The following is a 21,079-nucleotide window of genomic DNA, read 5'->3' as shown; positions in this document are numbered from 1 at the left end:
TTGCCAAGGGTAGTGGTGGAGGCTGGTACAAAAGGGACATTTAAAAGATTCTTAGATAGGCACATAGATGTATGAATATTGGAGGGCTAGGGGTGTGAGAGAGGGAACATTTAGATTTTTGAGTGTGTTTATATAGGTTGGCATAATATTTTGGGCCTAAGGACCTGTACTTTTCTGTAATGTTCTAAATTTTATATCACGTAGATAGGGGGACAATAACCCAAAATCTAACCTGGAGATGTGGGTACAATTACAACGCTCAAAAGACATTTGGACAGATCTGTGCACAGGAAGGGTTTAGAAGGATATGGAAGAAAAATGCAGGCATATGGGAGCAGCCTAGAATAGCAATTAGGTAAACATGGACGAGTTGGGTCAAAGGATCTATTCCGAGTTGTTTGGCTCTCTAACTCTGATCTGCATTGGGTTTTCTGTCACTGGGAAGATGACATCACGAACACAGAATACAATGTACCTGATTGGAAGAAGTGTACGTGTGGAGGTATGTCTTCAAACACAGGAGCTCTCAGACACATGTCCTGAAGGAACAGTAGAATCAGCTTGTGCAGGAATACATGAGGAAGAAATCAGCAGTATGTCAGAGGCTGCGAGCAGACCAGCACATATGCCTTGGAGGAGTGGAGGGAGTTCCAGAGATCAGGAAATCAGGAATAAAGGAAGAGGTTCCAGCGATTGGGAATTGGAATTATGAAGAGATTCCAAAGATAGAGAATTCAAAAACAATTGTAGAAATGTTTTAAATGAGACATTGTCAAACTGGCAAATTGGGAAATGGAATTCAATCAGGGAGAAGATAATGTAACGTGGAGAATCTGGTTGGCTGCACTATTGGCAGAAATTGAAACACAAAAACAAAAGAAAATACTGATTCCTGATAAAGGGCTCAGGCTCAGGCCCTAAACATCAGCAATCTTTCACTTCTCATGGATGCTGCGTGACCTCCTGTTTCTCAGCACATTTGTGTATTGCACAGGTCCCAGATATTGTTGTTTAACTCCAGAAGCTGGAAATTCAAGTCATTGAATGAAATACAGGCAGGATTTCTATTGCAAGTTGTCCACCAGATAGCAGCAGAGACCATTTATCAATTGGCCAGAAATGGTCACACAACCATAGGACAGACTCTACAGCACAGAAACCAGCCCTTTGGCCCATCAAGTCTGGGCTGAACTATATTTCGTAGGCCCATTGACCTGCACCCAAACCCCTCTATATCCCTACCCCGACCATCCATATACATGGTGATTGCAGCGAAGGTTTTTTACACATAATGGCCCAGGAGAGTTTTCAAGATTCAAGATTCAATTTATTGTCTTATAATAAAGACAATGTTGCACAAAATTTATTTTCATCTGCTGTAAGCCAGACAGATTTTCCATCAGCAGAAATTGCCTGAAGCATCTCCTACTGTCAGAGAAAGAGAAGCAAAAGAGAGTCCCCTCAGACTCACCATGCCTCCAGCGATTCCACAGCCCCTGCAGCCAATCCATCGGCAGCCCAAGCTCCAGATCCAAACCTCTGACACTATCAGGAGCCCTTCAGCACCATTGACACCCTCTTGCATCCCAGTTCCGATACCTGGTACCCCTTGAGCCAGTCTCCAGCAGTCCACAGCCCAGTGTGAATTCCTTGACCACAGTCATCAGTAGCTGACTGATGACTGACTGGATTCTTTGCCTCAGAGGACCTCACTGGTCTGCCATCGGGTCACTGTTCCACGGTTGTCTCTTCTGCTTCTCCTTCTCAAACACTAGGTGGGGGGGGTGAGGGGGAAGGGGAGGTCTCCTAGTTTTCTGATGCCCTGCACCAGTCCTCTGTTTGCCCAGAATCTGTAACTCCCATGTGGCTACTGCCAAAAACGGGCACCATCATTTTGGGCGCAGACCCTGCGGTTGCAGTCTTTTAAAGTAAAACCACCGTTACCTCCATTTACAAGCCGTTTCGAGCCTGTACAGAGTTGACAGCAGTCGTACTGGGCGGTTGGACCCTGCTCGAGCGCTGTGACTCCACTTTCCGCAGGTCTGCACCAGCGGCAGCACTGAAGTCACAACAGCGCCACCATTTCCTCATCTGTGCACATCATATAATATAAAACCTTGCTCAACAATTGTGCTTCAATATTTCCATAAATAAATAGCTGTTAAATTTTGGGATGCCAACAAATGTGCAGGAGAATCTCAGCAGCAGCAGTTCCTCCAGCTTATTGATTTTGCCTCCAGATTTCAGCATCTGCAGTCTCTCTGGTTCTTTAATTTGTGATGTGTTCATCACTACCCTCTGTATTTGCTGTCTAATGATGCATCTTGATCTGAACATTTTCATCATGGTGGCATCGAATTATGAAGAAGATACAGCCCATCGAGACAGAACCTGTGCTGATGCCCAGGTTGTTCCTCTTAACTTTGCTTATCCCATAGAATATTACAACACAGTAAAGGCCCTTTGGCCCACAATGTTGTGCCAATCTAGGTAAATCAACTCCATAACAATCTCACCCTTTCCCAACTCATTCCCATAACTCTCTATTGATGGCTTTGATCTATGTGGTGGTGTCTCTCACTATCATACATTCTATATTCCATATGATTGGGACTCACCTCGCGCTCCTTGCACTCTCTGCCATCGAAGTTCTGGTCCATGAACACACAGGATGCCTGTCGATACTAGAATATGGAGCAACACACAATCTGCTGGAGGAATTAGTGGGTTGAGCAGGATCTGTCAGTGAGAAAGACTGGTCGATGTTTTGGGCCGGAATGCTTCGATAGGACTAAGAGTGCAAGGGGGATGATAGCCAATGTAATGAGGACAGAATGGGAGGAGTTACACAGGGGCCAGTAGGGGATGGTGGACCAGGGTAGGGTGCAGGATGATGGACAGAGGCAGTTGAATGGCAGGTGCCAAATAGAGAAGCAAGAAGAAAAAAGGGTGTCAGGTGGGGGACAATGAGTCACAGGGTGTGGGTGGGGGGGGGGGGGTTGAGTGCTGAAGCTGACAAGAAGATGAGAATAGTGCTATGTAAAGAGACCAGATGAAACCACCGATGGGGAGAGGGGAAATGTAGTTGGAAGGAATCAGAGAGAGAGGGTATGCGAATGGGTGAGGGTGGGTTGGAGAGGGGACAGAAAATGGGGGAGAGGAGGGAATGAACAGAAATAGCTATGAAGAAGAGAGAGGAAAACATTTACCTGAAATTGGAAAACTATGTTCACACCACTGTCCTGCCTAGGACACACATGTCAGGGTGGGAATGCAGAGTTGAGATGGCAGGACTAGGAGCTCAGGAGAGCCATTGTAGACAGAGTGTAGATGGCCTGCAAAACGGTCCCCAAATCTGTATTTGACAATGGAAAGATTGTGTATAAAATGTTTTTTTTCCCCCCAAAGATAAATTTTATTCAGTGAATATTTTTGCATCATCAGTGTCACCTTCATCCATTCCATTTCTGTACATTATTATTTCATTCTCTAATTTTCTACAAATTGCTCCTTGACTGTTGTTTGATGAGCTTCCTCATAAAATGTTCTTGAACCTTCCTTGTTACACTAATCAGGGACTGCTCTGACTCCACAAAAGGACTGGCTGCTGTCATTTTAAATTGCACTAGGATTGATCTGGATATTCATTATCCACCTAATTTACTTAAATTAGTTCAATTTAATTCATTTCGTTTTCTGTTATAATTTTTCTTTCTAAGAAGCTGCAGCAAGTAAGTAAGAATGTCAGTGCATACGTACAATACATTGTGCAATGTTTGTGACTATAAACATTATCATTATCATGTGGTCAAATGACATTCCCATCTGCTCTTTCCTATAGGTGTTATGCCAATTCAAGTTAACACTAGTCTAAATATAGCACCAGTGGGAATGCACAGTGTGTTTATTCAATATTCAAACTAAAGTGAACCGACAAGGGATTATACTCCTATACATCCGAACACATCCTGAGGTCTCATGCGCTCTCCTTGACTTCAGAGTTTCCAGCAAATAAAAAAACCCACCAGAAGAGCAGGTACTGAACACACTTGTATCTGGCTGCTATCAATGCCGTTGGTGGAATTGCACTGGCAAGCTTCAAGACCTGGACCATTCCCTCTGCCAGTACAGAAAAAGGGTTCATCACTTTCACTTTCATTCTCTCACCACAGAAGCTGCCTAATCTACTGAATGTTTCCCACATTTTCCAGTTCAAAACTTCTCATTTCATGCTAGCCCAGTTATGGGGATAGAGAGAAGTTGTCAATATACAGGGCTAGTAATCAGCCACTTGGACCGTCAGTATGGTATTTCGAGTCCCACCATAGATGTTAGGAGAATTAAATAAATCTGAAATTAAAAATCTAGTGTCAGTTTTGGAACTAGTAACTAATATCTTTTAGGCAGGTAAAATCTCTCAAACATAGAACATTTAGGCACAGTACAGGCCCTTTGATCCGCAAGGTTGGGCTGACCTATTGAATATACTATACTATAAACCTAATCCACGGTCAATCTAACCTTCCCCACCTCACACTCATAAGCCTTGATTTTTCATATATCCATGTGCCTATTTCAGTCTTTTAAATGTCCCTATTGTACCAGCCCCCACCCTCATATCTGGCAAAACATTCCAGGTCCCCGCCACGCTATGTAAAAAAAATCTACCCCTTCACTTTCCTCCACTCACGTTAAACAGATGTGCTCTGGTATTTGTTATTGTTGCCCCGAGATAATTTTTTCTGGATGTCCGCCCTATCCATGCCTCTTATAATCTTACACACTTTTATTAAGTCATGCCTCATCCTCCATTGAAACCTTTCCCTAACTTTCCCGATGTGACTCCAAACCCACTGCAGTGCTGTTGAGCTGTAATCACACTCTGAAATGGCCAGCCCAGCACTTCTTGATTTCAAGGTTAGTGACATGCATCTGACTTACACTTCTCGAAGAACAACCCGTGTGAGGAAGCTCTGGTTCCTCAATTCTTTGAAACATTAGCCGCTTTCAGGTGGAATCACCTGGAGAATGCGGCTCCAGAGCAGGCTGCAAGTTTCTGTGAAGAGACGTTCAGGTGGCAGCACTGAAGGAGGCCATTTGAAAGGTCAGAAGCGGGGAGAGGGGCCACAGAGCAAACGCCGGCCCCGAGCAGGGGCAGCAGTCTGACAGCTCGCCTCCCCGCTGCCTGACAGCCCCCTCCTCGCTGCCTGAAGCCCCCGGCGCGGGACTGCAGGGCTGCGACGGCTGGCGGGGGAGTACGGGGCTGTGGCAGCCGTCCCCGAGAATCCTGACATCGAAAGCTCTCACCTTTTAAACTTAGCGGGATGGTGTGTGCGTGCATAAGCCTCGTAGTCCCCCACTGGCCGCCTCAGCCCAGTAGTCCCCCCGCCGGCCGCCCCAGCCCAGTAGTCCCCCGCCGGGAGACTGTCAGGCAGCGGGGAGGGTAGATGTCCGCAGCGGGGAGGATAGGTTTCGGCAGTGGAGCTGTCAGCGGGTCTCCAGCTGACTGTCATCAGCCTGCCCACTGCTAGGCACCTGAAAGCTGCTAGCAGCTTTGCCTGATTGACTGACCTGCTTTTATGCTTTTGTTTCACATTTCCAGCATCTGCAGTATTTTTCTCCAACACTAATATTTTTTTCTCTCAAATTAGCCACCTTATAAAATTAAACAGGTATTGATCAGACATTACCCCTCCCCCTCCTCCATGAAACTACAGGGTGGGTATTGCTTGCTGGAATCCATAAAAGCAGCAGGTCGTCTTGCATCCATCAGTGCTCTTGTTCCTTCCAGCCCATGCCAATCCTGTGTGAACACTGGCCTCCTGTACAGTGCCTCCTACTGGCAGATTATGAATGATGGAGGTGAGGGGAATGCAGAGAGACTTACTATCCTAGAATGTGCCATAGCCCACTGCTAATGGTGGGTATTAACCACAGTCATTGCCACAGCAAAGACATAATCACGGCCCTGAATGCGCTTTTTGTGATATTAGATGAGGCATGAATATTGGCCGGGGGCACAGGGAGAAAACTCTTCTGCAATATGGTACAACTGGACTTCTATCACATTAAACCTTCCCCCACAGAGAGCTGGCACATCTCAGAGAGTGACGCCAATTGTCACACATACAATCAATGATGAAAGGCAAGACTCTAACGGCATCCGTCAATCCCACCATCTCAACCAGCAAGATCAAGGGCAATGGGAGCACCACCACTTGCTGATTCCCCTCTGTGTACATGGCACCTCAGCTTAAACACGCTGAGCTCCCTCGTATGGGATGTGAACCCACAAACAGCCTCAAATGAGGGAGAGAGTCCACTTTAGAATTGCAGCCCTGCAGCTCATACACTGGGAGCGTGTATGAGATGTGTGGAAGTGATCTAGAGGGGTGAGTGTGAGGATGGGTGAACTGTTGGGGGGTATGAGCTGAGGGGTGAGCTGTCAGTGTGTGTGTGTGAGCTGCAGGGGGCTGTGAGCTGTAAGGGGGAGGGGTGAGTGAGCTGCATAAGGGGGGAGGGGGTGGTGGGAGGATGCGAGCAGTGTCCCGGGTGAATTAAGTCCCTCCTGCGCCGAGAAACCTCCCGCTTCCACTTTCGTTTCGTGGAACTGAACGTGTGAGCTGCCGTGAGTGGGATTCTACGCCCAGCTCCCTCCCTCCTATTTGGGCACTCCTGGTCCTGTGCCGTCGGGTGATACACGAAGAGGTCTTGTCAGTCCCCCGCCGGGTCCTAGTCCCTCAGGGTCCCAGCGGCCCGGGTGTGAGCCGAGTCGGTGCTTCAGCGCTGCGAAATGCTCGGGAACGTTGGAGCGGCTGCATTACTCCTGGTGGCAGGCGAGTGTGAACTCAACGCGTGTGTCAAACGGGGACAGTGTGCGGGGTGATGTTTGTGGTCAGTATGAGTGTGCATTAAAGGTGAGTGTGCTGTGGGCGTTGTGCGTTGAGTGTGAATGGTAAGTGTGAGTGCAATGAGTGATCGGACAACGAGTGTGAATGAGCAGTGAGTGTGTTGAAGTTGGGTGTGAATGGTCATTGAGTGTGAGGACTCAGTTGGAGTGGGTGAAAAAGTGGGAGTGTGATGGTTGTGAGTGTGCAGTGTGAATGCGTGGCGAGGGCGCATGATCACTGTGACTGCCTGTGGATGTGTGGCCTATTGCTCGACTGAGTCAAAACCCTCAATTTCAGTACCCCCTTTCACTGTGGGAATAGCAACAGGACAAGAACAGTGTGGGCCAGGTCTCGGGCCTGAGGGATTGCAGACAAGAGGTGACATTGGAGAGGAACAGACTGCCATCCAATGAGACAGCCAACACAAGTGGATGAGTGGGGGGGGGGGGGGTGGTGGGGGTGACTGACCTACAAAGTAGGAGCAGGGGTCGGCCTTTCATGGAACATCCAACCTGTGACATTTTACTGCACCATCAACACATTCCTTAATTCCTCTAAGATCCAAAATCTACCCATCTCTGTTTTGACAAACTTTTGATTCCATCTGTACAGCCCTCTAGGGTAGAAAATTCTAAAGATTCACCATCCTCCAAGTGAAGGAATCATTCTTCATTCCATCTTAAATGGCGAATCCTTGGTTGTAGACCCCACAGCTGAGGGAAATGACCACCCTGCATCCAGGTGTTGATGAAACAAGAAAAAAACTGCAGTTGCTGGGATCCAGTGCAGTACACGAAGGTGGTGGAGAAACTCAGCAGCTCACTCAGCATCCAGAGGAAGTAAAGGGTGACCAACATTTCGGGCCTAGCCCTTCATGAAGAATGTGGACAAACAGGCAGAGACTAGAATTAAAAGATGGGGAGAGGATGGAGAAAAGGTAGGGGAGGAGCATGGGTGGAAACAGGTGGGAGGGTGGAAGTGAAAGGAGTTGAGTGATGGGGGAGAGGGAAGAAGGTTGAAAAGAGTAGCTCTTTGATAGAAGGAAGGGTCTCCCAGACGGCATTAATATCTACTCTAATTTCCATTGACACTCTCCCCAGGTCACCCTCTTTCTCTATGTCCCTATCAGTGAGCTCGTCTCTGCCCTCTCCCCACCCCGTCACTTCTCAGCTTCTTTCTCTTTTACCCTCCTTCCTGTATCATCCTCTTACCTGTTAGTTTGTACTCCTCCCCCTGCCCTTCCCTCTCTTCTCTCCTTTCATCCTCCCCATCTTTTTTATTCAGGCGCGTCCTGTTTTGCTACAATCCTGATGAAGGGCTCAGGCCTGAAACTTTAATTACCATTTATTTCCTATGGATGTTGCATGACCTGCTGAGTTTCTCCAGAACTTTTGTCTGAACTTCTCCTTGTGGCTAATACTCTACAATTCAGGTCATAGATGTGTTCATTAAAATTTAGAAGAACAAGAGATGATCTTTTTGAAACAATTGGATTCTTAGGATCTTAATGGAGTCAATGCTGGGAGTTTGTTTCTGCTGTGGGAGTGTCTAGGACAGATCCATAGAATCAGTCACAGGGGAAGCTGGTAATTTCAGTAACTGATATTTACATGACCACATTAAAAGCAAAACCTTTACAGGAGCATAATTGATCAAAGGTAAGGAGATTAGTCAGAACAACAGGTTTTAAGGCAGAGAGGTTCCACAAATTAGATGCTTCCGAGTCTCTCGGTGAAGACTGAGGTTCCAATGAGGGTCACTGGATAAATAACAGTGAGCTGCTAACATCTCCTGGTAGACTGGGGGCTCTTCAGGAAAAAAGGGGTCCTAGGCAATGAGCAGTACAACATGGAAAAAGGCCCTTCGGTCCAACTCATCCATACTGCTCAAGTTTCCCACATGGTGGAAAATTATGAGAAAACGTCAGAGATTCCTCTCAGACCACAGTTTTTTGAGTTGATGATTCATTTCCATCATGGTCACTAAAGTGAAATGTCGCATCTGTTTGTGTCCTCCCTCAACCCTTCCTGTTCATCTAGTGTCACTGGCCTCCACTGTTCAGGGCTACCAGCAAATCCAGCTCATCCTTGCTTCCAAGCTTCCCTGTGATCTCTCCCCTTCTTGTACATCAGGCCTCTTGTGCTTGCCCACTTTGACTTTCTGGCACCCCTAACGTTAACTGCTTCTCCCCCGCTGGCTCAGTCTTCAGCCCCATTAATTTCCTTTCCTGCAATCTGTCCATTCACCTGCACCTCAAATCCTCCTCTTCATCTAAGCGTTGGTCCTCCATCATTCTCATCATAACCAATGGGCATACCACATCTATGCTAAGCAGTGCTGCCCTATCTTCCAGCTCTGGGCACATGGCCTTCACTGCCTAGGTGGTTTGCAAGTTCATCGAGACACTTCGGAAATGCTATCAGTGACTCTGCTTCCACCTTACTGTCTGGCACTATATTCCAGATGGTCCCCCTCTCTGGTGAAGATCCCCTATGATCCCTTCTAACAAATTCTCAGATCCCCTCCAGAATGCTTTGAAATGAGCTGAGTGTGTAATACCTCAGGAATATATTCTGGTAGTTGGAGCTCGAATCACTCCACCCCTTGTACATTCCATGCTAAACGTTAGCCCAGCTCCTGCCAGTGAAGTCCTGATCTTGATATATTTCTGGTGGATGTCTCTTTCTAAAATCTTTTCCCCTGTAGCAACTCTTCCTCATTCTTCATAGGCAAATAAATCTGCAGGTATAATTGCATTTGGAAAGCATGATATGACTGACAGATAGCAATTCATTTCACTTGGAGGTTTGGAAATTATATGGGCAATCGAGCAAATGTTTTAGATTATAAACACAGGATTTAATTTTAATTTGAGATACAGCACATTAACAGGCCCTTCTGTCCCACGAGCTCACGCCTCCCAAATACAACAATTAACCTACAAATTTCGTTCATTTTTAGAACACAGGAGGAAACCCAAGCAGATACGGAAGAACATATAAATTTCTTACAGACAGCGGCAGATTTGAACCTGGGTCGCCAGCGCTATAATAAATAACTTAGTGATAACTGCTACACTAACCGTGCCACTATTTCTCAGACAATATCACTAACAGACTATTTTTTAAATGGGAAAAAAATGAAAATACCCAGATGCAAAGGAACAGGTAGTCCTCGCACAGGATAGCCTGAAGGTAAACTTGCACATTCAGACAGTGGCAAATAAGGCAAATGCATATATTCATTTCAAGAATATATGAGCAGGGATGTGATGTTGAGGTTTTATAAGGCACTGGTGAGACCTCACTTAATATTGTGAGCACTTTTGGGCTCCTCGTTTAAGAAAAGATGTGCTGACGGAGAAATATCAAAGGAGGTTCACAAGGATGATTCTGAGAATGAAAGGAGTATCATATGAGGAGTGTTTGGCAGCTCTTGGCCTGTATTCATTGGAATTTAGGAAAATGAGGAGGATATTGAAACATTTTGAATGTTGAAAGGCATGGACAGAGTAGATGTAGAAAGGTTGTTTCCCATGGTGGGAGAGTCTAGGATGTGGGCACACTACAGGATTGAAGGGTGTCCCCTTAGAACAGAAATGGGTAGGAATTTCATCAACCACTGGGTGGTAAATCTGTGGAATTTATTGCCACAGGTGGTTGTGGAGGCCAAGTCATTGGGTATATTTAAGAGAGAGATTGATAGGCTTTCGATTAACCAGGGCATCAAAGGTTATGAGGAGAAGGTCAGGCTGTGGGGCTAAGTGGGGAAATGCATGAGCTCATGATTAAATGACAGGGCAGATTCGATAGGCTGAATAGCCTATTTGTACTCCTAAGTCTTCTGGAGTTACGGGCTATCTGGGTATTAACATACTTAAGGTCTGAGGGACCTTCCCATATGTAAATTCCCCATACTTTTCCTACTGAAAAGTACTTTAAATATCACATTGGCTGTTGAGCATTTTGGGTTGTTCCTGTGAAAATCTGACCCTTTCATCCCCTCTCCATCTCCTTAGAAGTAAACATAGCTGAGATGCTAAAGTTTTGTTTGTAAGTAAAGGTACCTTTTGAAAACCAATGGTGATCTGTCCTGAAGATTCCGGCCAAAAGCATTGAAGTGTTTTCCCTTGATGTCCATGGCCTAGTTTCCCACCCAGGACTGCCTGATGCCGGACTCATGCAGAGGCTAGTATGGTGCTTCAATTCCCTCCCTGTGCACAAGGAGGAAAAAGATTGTCAACTGCGGCTTTTAGCAAAGAGAACACATTTGGCTTCTAAATATCTGTACCCACCTACAGTCCTTGATAGAAAATCTGCTTTACTGTAGTTAATGATCCTTTGGGGGGAGGGGTGATGGGTGTGTGTGTGTGTGTGTGTGTGTGTGTGTGTGAAACATTAATTATTATTAATACATTTAATACTTTCACATTCAGTTTATTGTTTAAATTAAAAAAGGACAAACTATTTAATCACCAAGGCAAGGAAACCAATGTAAATGGCCTGTAAATGGTTGAGTGTAGCTGGATACAATGGTCAGCATGGAAATGATGGACCGAAGGGGCTGCCTCTGATCTGCCAGGTGCCATGACTCAATAACAACTCTGCACCAGGAGTCAGAGTGTCTGACCCTCAAGCGTTCCATGCAGACACTCTCAGATCCCCTGTATATGCAGCACCCCAGTTCTGGACCTGTACTCTTCTGATCTTCTCTCACTCCCAGGTCAGAAAACTGCTGAATCCGGATTCTATAACAATCCGGAAGAGACATTTCCATTCACTAATCTGCCTTGACTGGTCTTTGTCTGCCTGAAAATTTGGAAAAAGTGTCCTCATCACTTCAAGGGTTCAAGGTTATTGTCATGTTTACTGAAGTATAGTGGGAAATTTCCTTTTGTGTGCAATCCAGCTAGTCAAGCCATACATAGTACAGCAACCAAAAATGCTGCAGAGTAACACAGAAAGATCAATTGGTATTGAACAAAGGCCACATGATTTTACTGATGTGAGGTTCATTCAAGAGTCTGATAGTGGGAAGAAACTGTCCTTGAACCTGGTGATAGGTGATCTCCCCCTTTCTTCCATAAGGGATGGGTGTGGCCAGAATGGTATGAGACTTTTAATCTGTCGGCTGTCTTTATAAGGCAGTGGGAGTTACAATGGAGTCAGGGGAGAGGAGGGTGGTGTGATGGCCTGAGTCATCTTCACAACCCTCTGCAGTTTCCTGAATTCATGGGCAGAGCAGTTCCCCTCCCACACAATGACACTCTCTGTCAGGATGCTCTCAGTGGTGCCCTGTGGAAGTTGAGGGATGGGGAGAGAGTAGCAACATGCAACTGGGATGGAGGATCAACTGCAATCAGATTGAATGAAGCAGCAGATGTAATGGGCCAATGGTCTGCACCTGCTGTGTTTTGTATTTCTGTGTGGGAATGCCATTGATACAGACAGCAGCATTGATAAAAGACAGCATAGTGCTGCTGGGCTCTGTGACAACCGCTGAGTGTGTCTCATGGAAAGCCTGAGATTGCATGTCCTACTAGCTGAAGGAAAAGCCTTTAGATTGGTCTTACAACTCACTACTCTTTATCCAGAGTTCTGAAGCTCCTTCTCCAATGTCCGCTTGGCAGCTCCTGTTGAACCCACTGCTCCAAATTACAAAGATAGTTTAAGGAGGAACTGCTACCAGAGGTTTCTTCCCTTTCTCATTTGCCCAATTATTTGTCAATTGATTGATTAATCAATTGATTGATCAAACCTCTGGTAGCAGTTCCTCCTTAAACTATCTTTATAATTTGGAGCTCCCTCGGTGTCTATTCCTCAGTGAATAGACCTACTCTCTCCAATCCCACCTGTTTAAAGCCCTCATCCATCTGAAGCTGCTCATGTTGTGTCCTGTGCAAGGGCAACGCTTTGCCATTTCAGTAGTCTTGTTTAATTGATGTGAGGTCATTCACTTTGAAAGGGAAAATAGTCACTGGATTATTTAAATGATGAAAGATCTCAGTATGTGATTGTGGAGGGGGACTTGGCAGTGCTTGAGCATGAATCACAAAGGGTAATGAAGAAAGCAAATGGTTGGTGCTGGGCCTGCAACTATTCACAATATACATTAATGACCTGGAAGAGGGACCAGAGTGTAGAGCATCTAAATTTGCTGATGACATGACATTGAGTGGAAAATGAAATTGTGCAGAGGGTACGGAGTGTCTGCAGAGAGATATAGATGTGAGGTTATCTACTATGGAAGGAAAAATGAAAGATCAGATTATTATTTAAATGGCAACTGATTGCAGCATGATGCTGTGCAAAAGGATGTGGGAGTGCTTGTGCATGAATCGCAAAAGGTTGGTTTGCAGATGCAGCAGGCTTTCCATTGCTAGAGGGATTGAATTTAAGAGCAGGGAGGTTAGTCTGCAACTGTACAAGGTACTGCTGAGGCCACCTCTGGAGTACTGCATGCAGTTCTGGTCTCTTTAATTCAGGAAGGATGTACTGGCTTTGGAGGCGGTGCAGAGAAGGTTCACCAAGTTGATTCTGGAGATGAGGAGGTTAGTCTATGAGGAAAGAATGAGTCACCTCTGAATATACCAAACTGGAATTCAGGAGGATGGATTGAGGTATCTTATAGTAGCATATAAATTTATGATAGGAATAGATAAGATGTAAGCAGGGAGTTTTTTTTTCACTGGGAAGTGAGACAAGAACTAGGGGACAGAGCCTCAAGATTCAGGGGAGTAGATTTAGGAGATAAGGAGGAACTGCTTCTCCCATAGAGCAGTTAATCTGGGGTATTATCTGTCCAAGGAAGTAGTAGAGGCTGCCTCGTTAAATGTAGTTGAGATGCTGAGATATTTTTCCATAGTCAGGGAATTAAAGATTATGGGGAGCAGGTGGATAAGTGGAGTCCATGGCTCGATCAGCTGTGATCTCGTTGAATAGCTGAGCAGGCTCGACTCCGACTCCTTGTCATATTTCTGATGTTCTTATGCTCTTTCTTTGAAGAATTGTGTATTATTTCATCTAAAGCCAATGTACCAGAAACATTGTTCAATACAACTGGATCACAAAATAGTTCAAAAAAAAATTTATCTTTCAAACTCTTCCCATTTTCATCAACAGCCCTCCCAGGACTCTTAAATGCCACAACAACCAGTGTGAGCACCAAACTGATTCCTCCTTCCTCTAAACCCAGCACAGATGGGACAACCACTACCCCTATTGATGGATCCTTGGTTACAGCAATCCAAAGTACCACACGCAACCCCTCAACAACTCGCCCACTGCAATCAAGCACATCTGCAAGCCAATCAACAGATGTTGCTGGGCCTTCACTAGTGACTTTAACTCCAAGTGAGTCTGAAGATATCACTACAACAGAGTTGCCCTTAGGTTCTCTTTTGACTGAGCAAGCACTTCCAACTTCTGATTCAACCAATACAGAGTTACTGAATAGTCACTCCATTTTAGACCAGTCAACCAATGGCAATACATCAGAATCAAATTCCACAATTACCACCAACTCCAATTCATCTACAACTTCAAATGAACCAACATTTAACAACACTTTATCACCAGGTTACACCAGTGTATCATGGTCCACCACGTCAGCTCGAGAACCAGGTACTACAACGTCATCTTCAACTCCAGCCAGTTATCCCACTTTTTCTCAGACCTCAGCAAGTAGAACCAGTCCATCACAGTCCACTTCAGCTTTAACCCAGTTAGCCACTAGTACATTACCAGCTAATGTAACCAAAACCCGATCAGGTACGAGTGAACAAGAGTCATCCAGTGTCGTAAGCCAGTCAACCAATGGCACTCTGTCAACCAATGATACAACTCCCAGTATAATGCAGACAGGAGCTAGCACAACTGTGTCAGGAAGTACGGCCACCACCCGTGGAAAGGAAACAACACCATCAACTGTTGCCACGTCCGTGTCTCCATCTACTGTTTCGCTACAAGCTTCACACCAGCCTGGTTCATTGAGCCTAGGCATCTCAACAAAGCACACCACTGTCTCAATGCAGGAAAGCAGCACCAGGACTCAGGAAGCAGCAGGAGGTCTGAGCATAGGTGAGTGAGTGGATATTCCCTCCTTATCACCTCCCTGGAGTTCACTCTCCCGTTCTTCCTCTGAACGTCACGCACGATTCATTCATCAAATGTTTTTACACAATAGGTGGGATATTCAGCTCCATCTTCCAACATGTTCCTATCCAACACATTCATTCCTCTTCTTCATACACTGCAGATTTTTAAAAGAGAAGTGACCAAAGGCAGTGAAAGATGGGAAAGAGCAGGTGATGGGGCTGACTGACTCTTCTACAATCCACAGATTGTCTGTGGGCCAAACTCTCACCTTCTCTGCTGTGTCAGTTCTAACTCACTCTCAGCATCTGACTAATCATTACTGATGCATACAGAAGGTATCCTGTCCAGATGCATCCTAGCCCAGGACAGAAACTGCTCTGCTCAAGGCCACAAGCCCCTGCAGAGAGTTGTAAACCAGCTCAGAACATCACAACCCCCCACCCCCATCAACTCCCATTTACACATCCCGGTGCCTCGGGGAAAGCTATCGACACACCTCGATCACTCTCTTCTCCCCACTCCCATTGGCAGAAGATACATAGATTGGAAAACACAAACTTTCAAATTCAAGGACAGTTTCTTTTCTGCTATTATCAGACCCTAGAATAGACCTCTTACTGCTAAAACATGATGCCGTGAACTGTTTAACTGTACTATACTCTATGCACCATCTTTGTAACTCTTATGTGCCTGGACAGCACATAAAACTTTACCCTTTATCTCAGTGCACATGACAATAAACAATTCAATTCCTCTCTCTCTCTCATACATTCAGCTTCACTTCAACAAATATCCATCCCAATTGCTCAGGGAGAGTGAGTTCCCTGGTGAAGGAATTTCCCTAGAATTCCTGATTGACTCATCTTGTTGATGGATATTATTCTTCAGGAAATGGCTTAATCTTAATGCTAATCCTGGATGGGTCTTGCTGCTCTCCCCACATAGCCTGACATAAACCTTCCCTTGCAGCCCTGCTGTGCCTCCAGATCCATTTCCACTGTGGCAGTTTGAAGCAGACATCTTTGAAACTGTCATTGTGAAAATGAGTGGCAAGGTTTGCTTGCACAAGGCATAGTGGTGCACAGTGCATCTGAACAACAAGTCACTTATGTGCATCACTTGGAGTGCAGAGGTTAAACAATGTGACCATGTGTTTGTCTTTTTGTCTGGGTTGTGGCCAGGAGGAGTCATGGCTCTCTCAATTGTGACTATTGTGGTGCTGGTGGTACTGATTGGAGGATTCGTGTACTTCAAGATAAGGTAGGAGCCACACAAATGCTTTCAAACCTTGAATTACTAGTACCTTTTTTCGCTTACGTTCCAATCACATTATTTGGCTCATTGTACATAGAAGTTTCCTGACCTACATGTGGGAGAGATGGATACAGAGATTTAATATGAATGTTTAATATCAGGGAAAGTGGAATGGCAGGGAGGTGGGGGGCCCATGAAGAAATTCATGGCACTGTTTTGAAGATTGTTATAAAGAAGCTTGCAAATTCTTGAACTTCCAGCTGAAAAACTCTTTGTTGTTTTATAGGCATTCTTCATACAGACGTTTGCTTGATAGCCAGGATTGTGACTCATGGAGAAATTACAACAACCCACTGTATGATGATTCTTAGTAAACTGGGGACAGGCAAAGGCTGTTCTATTGGGGTGTTTGTCTCAGCCCATCATCTGAAGATTAGGGAACTGTGGTATTACACCATGACCAAGTATGATCAGAGTTCACCAACCTTTGTTCTTTGGAGTTTAAAATTCTACTCATAAATAACACTTTCCCTCCCCAATACTTCCCCTGAACTCACCCCTCCAATTTTTACACCAAAATCTTCCATTCTAACTGTTTCACCATCTCATTCCTCTCTCTTCTCTCCTTCCCAACCCATCCTCTCACTCTTCATTTTCATCCCACCCCATCCTACCCCTCATATCCCATTCCCTCACTCTTACCCCATCAACCCCACCCATCCCCTCACTCTATCCCATCGCTCACACCCACCCCACCCTTCCTCTCTCACCATCCCTACATTCTCACCCCATCCCAACCCTCACTCTCATTATAATCTGTTACAATTTACAATATTGTAACAGATGTATATTCTGTTACAAGCATAAATATTATTTACATCTGAGGTGCTTGGAACTTTATGCTTGTTCAATTTTGACAACTGTTTTGCTGATATTAGTAGTCAAGGAAGCACCTCCTAAATTACTTGAGCCTTATGTTCAAACACAACCGTTTCAAAGTTGATTTAATGTCAGGCAACTTTCAAAAAGTCATCTTGCAGTGGTCTGGCAGAGGTGAACAACTGGCGGAGAGAGAGTTGTAAGTGGGTCCAGACCTCTGTACCCTACTGATTCCAAGAGCTCCCTAACCACTGGCCAGGAGCACTACATGAAAGGATCCCTTTAGTGTTCAGCTTCATTCACTTATTGCCTCCTCTTTTGTCTAATTTGTCAATACTTCAGCATGAACCCCAGAACTGCTCAAGTGACTTGCACTTTGCTGATGAACATAGAACAGGACAGCACAGGAACAGGCCCTTCAGCCCACGGTGTCTATCAACCTAATCTCTGCTGCCTGCACATGATCCATATCCCTCCAACCCTGTGAATTCGGGGCACAGGCCTCTAAACCTCCATTGGACTTTCTCAGCTGTTGGTGTTCCTCGGGAGAGATATCACCAGCATTCCGGTGATCCTCCCCTCCCCCTGACTGTCATACGGCGGGGGCAGGTGCTTCAAAGGATCCCAGGGAGGTACGTCTTCCTCCTCATTTTTCACAGCAACCTTAAACAATTCGGTTACCCGGATCCAACATGCTGCATAATCTGACTCCTCCGGATCTGGAGGACTTCTTTCATTTACAAATAAATTTAATTTCTGACATATCCAATCTTCATCTGATCCCAGTCGGGCCCACCAAACTGAAGACCCCAGAATCGGTGTCTGAGGCCATTTGTATTAACAAAATTTTATCATAGTTTCTTTAGTCTTTCTCTGGGTCCTTCCCCGACCCCAGTTTCCTAACATCCGCCCCAACGGACTATCGGGTGGAATGTCAATCCAACTATTGAAATGATGACTGCATTAAAAATGAGCTATTATTTAATAAAATCATATTTCTTTTACATTTTAAATCATTTTATAATGAAAATGGACTCCATTCATTATTTCACCTACATCCCTAGTTTAAAACCCCTTTTTGATAAAGGTTATTTTAATACTTGAATTAAAATGATAGGGATTAGCCCATTACTGCACATGCACACCGGACTCCGGTGACCGGAGCTCCCGATGCCTGACTCCGAACCCTCCCCTTGGCCTACTTGAACTGTGGGGCACAATTTGCTAATCAATTCATTTTTTAAAATAAAACAAACATTTTGCTTACAGCTTTCCCCTCTTTGGCTCTCCCTCTCAAATTTACAGTTCGAACATCAAATTCTTTTTGCGCCTTGAGTTCACGCGATTCATGCATGCATGGCATGTGATCCACACAATCCAATCCAATCAGCAGGGAACACACACAAGGAGATGGCAGGGCTGATCAGCGGCACCTGTTTTTGAACTGTGAAACCACGACATCTGCAGCCCCCACCAGCGTGCCACTAATTACTTAACGGTCTCCAGCACTCTGGGCGAACTGCTTTGATTCACCCCCACCACCCCCCAGTCATCCTCCACCTTCACACTAAACTATTAGATTTTTAATGTCTCTCCAAACGAATTGGATATTAAAAATCTAATAGTTTGGTGAGTAGATGGAGGATCACATACGCCACAAACTTTCATGCCGCAGCTCCCAGAAACCACCTTACACGTCACCCCAGCAATAGCACATCAACTCTGACCCACCCACAGTCACCAGCTTCACCTGTGTAGACCTGCAGTCAATGTGAAATGATAAACCGAGACCAGGCTACCCTTTACTGAGTAGGGTGAAGCATAAGGTCTTGGGCCCCCTTACCTCTGGGCCCCTACTGCTGTTTCCTGCATCTGCAGGCTCTTCTATCTTCGTTAAATTGCTTATGTTTCACATGGAAATCTAAAATTGAACTGAAAATCAAATATGGGATTTTTGGAGTGGTCTTGGTTATTTGTTCAAACAAGGATTATCTTAGTAAAATGTTTGCAATTTTTGGACATTGTCCACAAGAGCATCACTCTATGAATCTTGCAGCTCTGAAAAAGATCTTTCAGTCCCCATGCTATCAGGTTCCCATCCATATTAATCCCATTTACTAGCCTTCAATGCCTCAACTGTTCAAATATATGTCCAGATACTACTTAATATCATGTTCTGGAGCCTCAGGTCCATTCAATACCGAGAGATTGAGAAGATCGAGGTAGGAGTATCTCAAGATGTATATATATTGAGCTATAATATATGTATATATATTATATGGCGAGCTCTCCACTGGCCACCGAGACAGAGATGCACCAAAGAAGAGGTACAAGGACTTCTTAAAGAAATCTCTTGGTGCCTGCCCCATTGACCACCGCCAGTGGGCTGATCTCGCCTCCAACCGTGCATCTTGGCGCCTCACAGTTCGGCGGGCAGCAACTTCCTTTGAAGAAGACCGCAGAGCCCACCTCACTGACAAAAGACAAAGGAGGAAAAACCCAACACCCAACCCCAACCCACCAATTTTCCCCTGCAACCGCTGCAACCGTGCCTGCCTGTCCCGCATCGGACTTGTCAGCCACCAACGAGCCTGCAGCAGACGTGGACATTACCCCTCCATAAATCTTCGTCCGCGAAGCCAAGCCAAAGAAGAAGAAATATATATTGAGGGCATGGGAATTTAGGCAAGCTCTTTATTAGAGTCTTTTTGTAAAGGATAGTTCTGAACAAACATGGAGATAATGCCGTTGGGCTGTCACTGCAGTGCAGCAAGGCAGGTGCTCTGATGTAGCAAGGCAGATACTCCACTGCAACTGGGCGGACTCTCCCTCATAGTGGCAGATATTCCATCTCTCCATAGAGCGAGTGTAAAATATTCCAAATCCATTAAGATCAAGCCATCTCTTTGGTGTTATGGCCAATAATAATTCCTCTACAAAAAAACTATTCACCTGGCTCTTGTCACTCAGCTGCTTGTGCATAAAATGTTGCCTACATTGCAAAAGTAATAATGATTAATGTCTCTAAGGTACTGAATGTCCTGAGCTGGCTAAAGGCACTATAGAAATGCAGTTCCCTTTCTGTTGTACACAACCACATACCAAATATAAATACAGTAAAACCCCTGATAGCCAGCACCTATGAGGATTGGTAGATGCCAGATAAGTGAATTGGCCAGTTGCTTGAGATTGCATGTTGCATGGGTTAGCAAACTAAGTACTGGGGTTCACCAATTTAAAACTTTCATTTTTTTTACCTGTTTATTTTCTGTGATTTTTTTTTTGTCCGTTGCTTGAATTCTAGATAACGGGGATATTACTGCAGTATGTGAAGTACCAACTTAGAGCCTCATGATTTTAGTGTCTGAAAGCTTAAACCATGCAAAAGTTCATATTAATGAATGTGCACTGAAGTGGGCTGTTATTTGCACTATGTACAAATCTGAAGTTAAAGCGTGATTTTTTTTTAGATTTTGTGTTGGACTGTATTTTACTTGTAAAAATATCTGTCTTTGGAAGAGGGGACCTGAGCAATATTGTCAGAAACAGTATCTTTCCCTCTTCTGCAAACAGTCAAAGGACCCTTCGGGAGAGAAACCTGTCACAGGACATACTAATCCATGAATCATAGTTTGGATGCCATGACTATGTGAAGTAGCTTATTATGACAGAATAAAGAGTTAATTATTTTACAATACATGATTGTCTTTTAGACAAACACTCACTGTGATCAAATTGTAAATTAACTGTCTGGCATTCCCACTGGTATATGTGGAGATCTGGGACGTGGGACGTGTCTGTGTTTTGTGGGGACACCCTGTGAATTTTAACCAGTAGAGGTCCCTTGCATTCTAGTTCACAGGACTATTCTTGGTCAGAAACCCAACACCTTCCCCAATGTTCCGGTCTAACTGTTCCCTCCTCCTGAAGACCTCTTTTGTCCTTCTGCCACTTTAGTAC

The 21,079-nt window shown here is 45.0% G+C and overlaps 2 protein-coding genes across 4 annotated transcripts in view; one reads left to right on the top strand and one right to left on the bottom strand.

The window, feature by feature from the left end:
• btc (betacellulin, epidermal growth factor family member) overlaps positions 1-3,351 on the bottom strand; it is a 77,711-nt gene extending 74,360 nt beyond the window's left edge. For all 3 annotated transcript variants that reach the window (XR_011353869.1, XM_069925552.1, XM_069925551.1), the window contains exons 1-2: positions 3,210-3,351; positions 2,619-2,708 (exon numbers count right to left, since the gene is read on the bottom strand). The gene's annotated coding sequence lies outside the window, so the exon portion shown is untranslated. The remainder of the gene's footprint in view (positions 1-2,618; positions 2,709-3,209) is intronic.
• Positions 3,352-6,558: 3,207 nt separating this feature from the next.
• LOC138757750 (prostate androgen-regulated mucin-like protein 1) lies at positions 6,559-20,588 on the top strand. Its single transcript, XM_069925550.1, has 4 exons — positions 6,559-6,836; positions 14,012-14,968; positions 16,168-16,246; positions 16,527-20,588. Exons 1-4 carry the CDS (start codon positions 6,794-6,796, stop codon positions 16,609-16,611), a joined length of 1,164 nt encoding a protein of 387 aa, XP_069781651.1. The 5' UTR covers positions 6,559-6,793; the 3' UTR covers positions 16,612-20,588.
• Positions 20,589-21,079: the final 491 nt, after the last annotated feature.

The sequence above is a fragment of the Narcine bancroftii genome, chromosome 3 (genome assembly GCF_036971445.1).
Source record: "Narcine bancroftii isolate sNarBan1 chromosome 3, sNarBan1.hap1, whole genome shotgun sequence".
NCBI classification, from domain to species: Eukaryota; Metazoa; Chordata; class Chondrichthyes; order Torpediniformes; family Narcinidae; genus Narcine; species Narcine bancroftii.
The sequence above is the reverse complement of the archived record's forward strand: the minus strand, read 5'-3'. Positions and strand labels throughout refer to the sequence as shown.